This window comes from Limulus polyphemus, unplaced genomic scaffold (assembly GCF_000517525.1).
Source record: "Limulus polyphemus unplaced genomic scaffold, Limulus_polyphemus-2.1.2 Scaffold6662, whole genome shotgun sequence".
Classification (NCBI taxonomy): domain Eukaryota; kingdom Metazoa; phylum Arthropoda; class Merostomata; order Xiphosura; family Limulidae; genus Limulus; species Limulus polyphemus.
The window spans coordinates 16,101-18,872 of NW_013672272.1; the positions used below are offsets into that span (position 1 = coordinate 16,101).

The 2,772-nt window shown below is 33.5% G+C and overlaps 1 protein-coding gene across 1 annotated transcript in view; it reads right to left on the reverse strand.

Annotated features, from left to right (window-relative positions):
* Positions 1 to 6: 6 nt before the first annotated feature.
* Positions 7 to 2,772, reverse strand: part of LOC106473947 (neuronal acetylcholine receptor subunit alpha-7-like) — a 26,614-nt gene continuing 23,848 nt past the window's right edge. Inside the window, exon 6 of the mRNA XM_013934635.2 lies at positions 7 to 1,762. Within this exon, the coding sequence (XP_013790089.2) occupies positions 1,304 to 1,762 (459 nt within the window). The 3' untranslated portion in view covers positions 7 to 1,303. The remainder of the gene's footprint in view (positions 1,763 to 2,772) is intronic.

The following is a 2,772-nucleotide window of genomic DNA, read 5'->3' on the forward strand; positions in this document are numbered from 1 at the left end:
ATTCAAACCCGCGACCCTCAGATTGCAAGTCGAGTGCTTTAACTACCTGGCCATGCCGGGCCTACTGTTAGGAAAAGGAAACTCGGGGGATTTAGGTCAAAAGTCCGATACATTCAGCCTAAGATCAGTCTTAACATGAATGCAGAATCAGAAGTTATTATTCAACTGAAATGGAAGTAAAGACGGTTCGAGAGAATTAACTTTTTTTTTCTTCCAGAACATGATATTTTTCGGGCAAATATCGATTTTCATTTGCAAAAGAGAATATTTGAGATTAACTTTCCTTTATACAGCATTTGTGTAAGAAAAGGAGAGAAACACGCGCAGGCGCAAAAGAAAGATGAATCAGTATATGGTCTACCTGAGTAACACAATATTTATGTACAATCTTAGTTACACACACACGAAAAGATTGAATAGAGTGATTAAAATGATTATAGAGCTTGATCGTTTGATCAAGCTCATCCTGAATCTTGTACAGAAAACAGAAATCATGTACATATATATCGATGAATTTTCAAACTTGAAGGCTAAGGTTGTAATGAATTATATTTTTCTTTTACTGTTTGTTTTACTAAACGTCTCTCAGATATATAAAACAGACGCTATTTTATACACGAGAAGAAAGTAAAACGTTTCTAAATGATTTAAAAAGATTGTTAAGCGGAAGTTGTTAATATTTAGAAGACGTTTTTGGATCAAAAAATGTTTGATATTGTATCAATTCTTTCAGAAGAACGTATTTGATCTATGATTGATCTATAATGTTTACATTACGGAATGAAAACTTATAATACACAGCTAGGTCAACAACCAAAATTAATTACCAAAGATATCAGGTTTCATCATTACCGAATCAACAAACATTTGGTACATTTTCAAAGTCTTTTTCTATTCTAATCTGACAGTTTGCAGATAATAACTTTTAACATCGAGAGCTTAAAAGGCATTATAATATGGAATTACGTAACTTATTGCTATTACCCCTAGATAAGAGCTTGTCACAACAGCAGTGAACGCGAAGTTCGAAGTAAAGCACGAATGAATTATTAACGCGTATGCTGGTTTCAGCTTGTGAAAATTTATCATCTTGAGCTAAATAATATCACGTAATTAAGGATATACTATAGGAATTAGTATTATTGTAAAATATCCTGAATTAAACTAATTTATCTAAACTTTACGACTGTATTCTAGCGTTATCAAAGAGTATTGTTTTCCACATCTTACCATAAGAGCCAAGAAGTTCAAGTACCTGTAAACATCGTAGCATCAATTTCATTGTATAACGAATTCACCTGTATTAAGCCACAAGATGAGGCGCTTGTAAAAGGCAGACACAAGTTGATATGATTGCGAATACAGAGAACAATATCAAACATATACGGTCCACAACCATCGCCGCAAACTTCCACTCGGCGACGATGTCGTTAGCTTCGTCCTCCTCTTTCATTCGATTCGTTATAAACCGTAATTCCTTCAAAATTGAGTTAAGTTCTCGTTGTGCACTGATGCAGGTGTGTACTGTCGATGTCTCTTCACTGGATGACACGTGTAGATATCCGCTGGTGCTATTTTGAAGTCTGAAGTCGTCGTCGATGTCTAGAACATTCGCGAGTAGGCTTCGCGAACACCTTTCGTTGAGCTCAAGTTCCTTCATTTTGTTATTTATATGACTTTTCTTTCCTTCTTCTTCTTCGTACTTACCGTAACGCCTCATCCTGAGGATCTTAGGTAGCCACACGAGAAATAAAGTCTTGATCTACAAAATCATTGTTAATAGAGCATTAGTATTAGCTCTGCTGAAATAAGGAAGATTACGATTAATAGAGCTGAAATAAGATAAATCATTATTGATATAGCACTAGCGTTAGAAGAACTGAAATAAAGTAAATTATTATCAATATAGCATTAGCGTTAGAAGAACTGAAATAAGGTAAATTATTAATATTATTAATAGAGAGTTAGCCTTAGTAGAGCTTAAATAAAATATAACTTTATATGTTTATATGTTATTTGCTGCAAAAACGACTTACACAAATATTCATAACATTAATACCAAAGAACATAATAAAAAAAAATGTATGCGCAAAAATATCGGAGATGACAAGAAAAAAGATTTAAGAGTTAAATATAACGAAAACTTTCCATTAGTAACGTAAAAGTCCTTTGAATGTTTTGAGGGTTAATATTTAAATCTGAAATGATCTTCCCTTATCTGGTCTCAGTCAGTGTAAACATTAAACGTTAAGCCTAATCGTACTTGAATGTAAACGCATAATGAACACAAGAGAAACGTTGAGTTTCAGAGCGTAGAAAATTCACGATGTGCAATATATCTAATACTACGTGTTGAGATGTATAGTAGCCGGAAAAATGAAAACAGTTGATTAATGCAATTCCATAGTCAGACAGAGTCACAACTTGTATTTTGTTAACGCAGTTTCATACTCAGACAGAGCCACAGCTCGTACCTGATTAATGTAGTTTTGAGTTATGCAATTCTACAGTCAGACAGAGTCATAACTTATATTTTGTTAACGCAGTTCCATACTCAGACAGAGCCACATCTCGTATTTGATTAATGTAGTTTTGAATTGTGCAGTTTTACAGTCAGACAGAGACACAACTTGTATTTGATTAATGTAGTATTAAATTATGCAGTTCTACAGTCAGACAGAGCCACAACTTGTATTTGATTAATGTAGTATTGAATTATGCAGTCAGACAGAGCCACAACTTGTATTTGATTAATGTAGTTTTGAATTATGC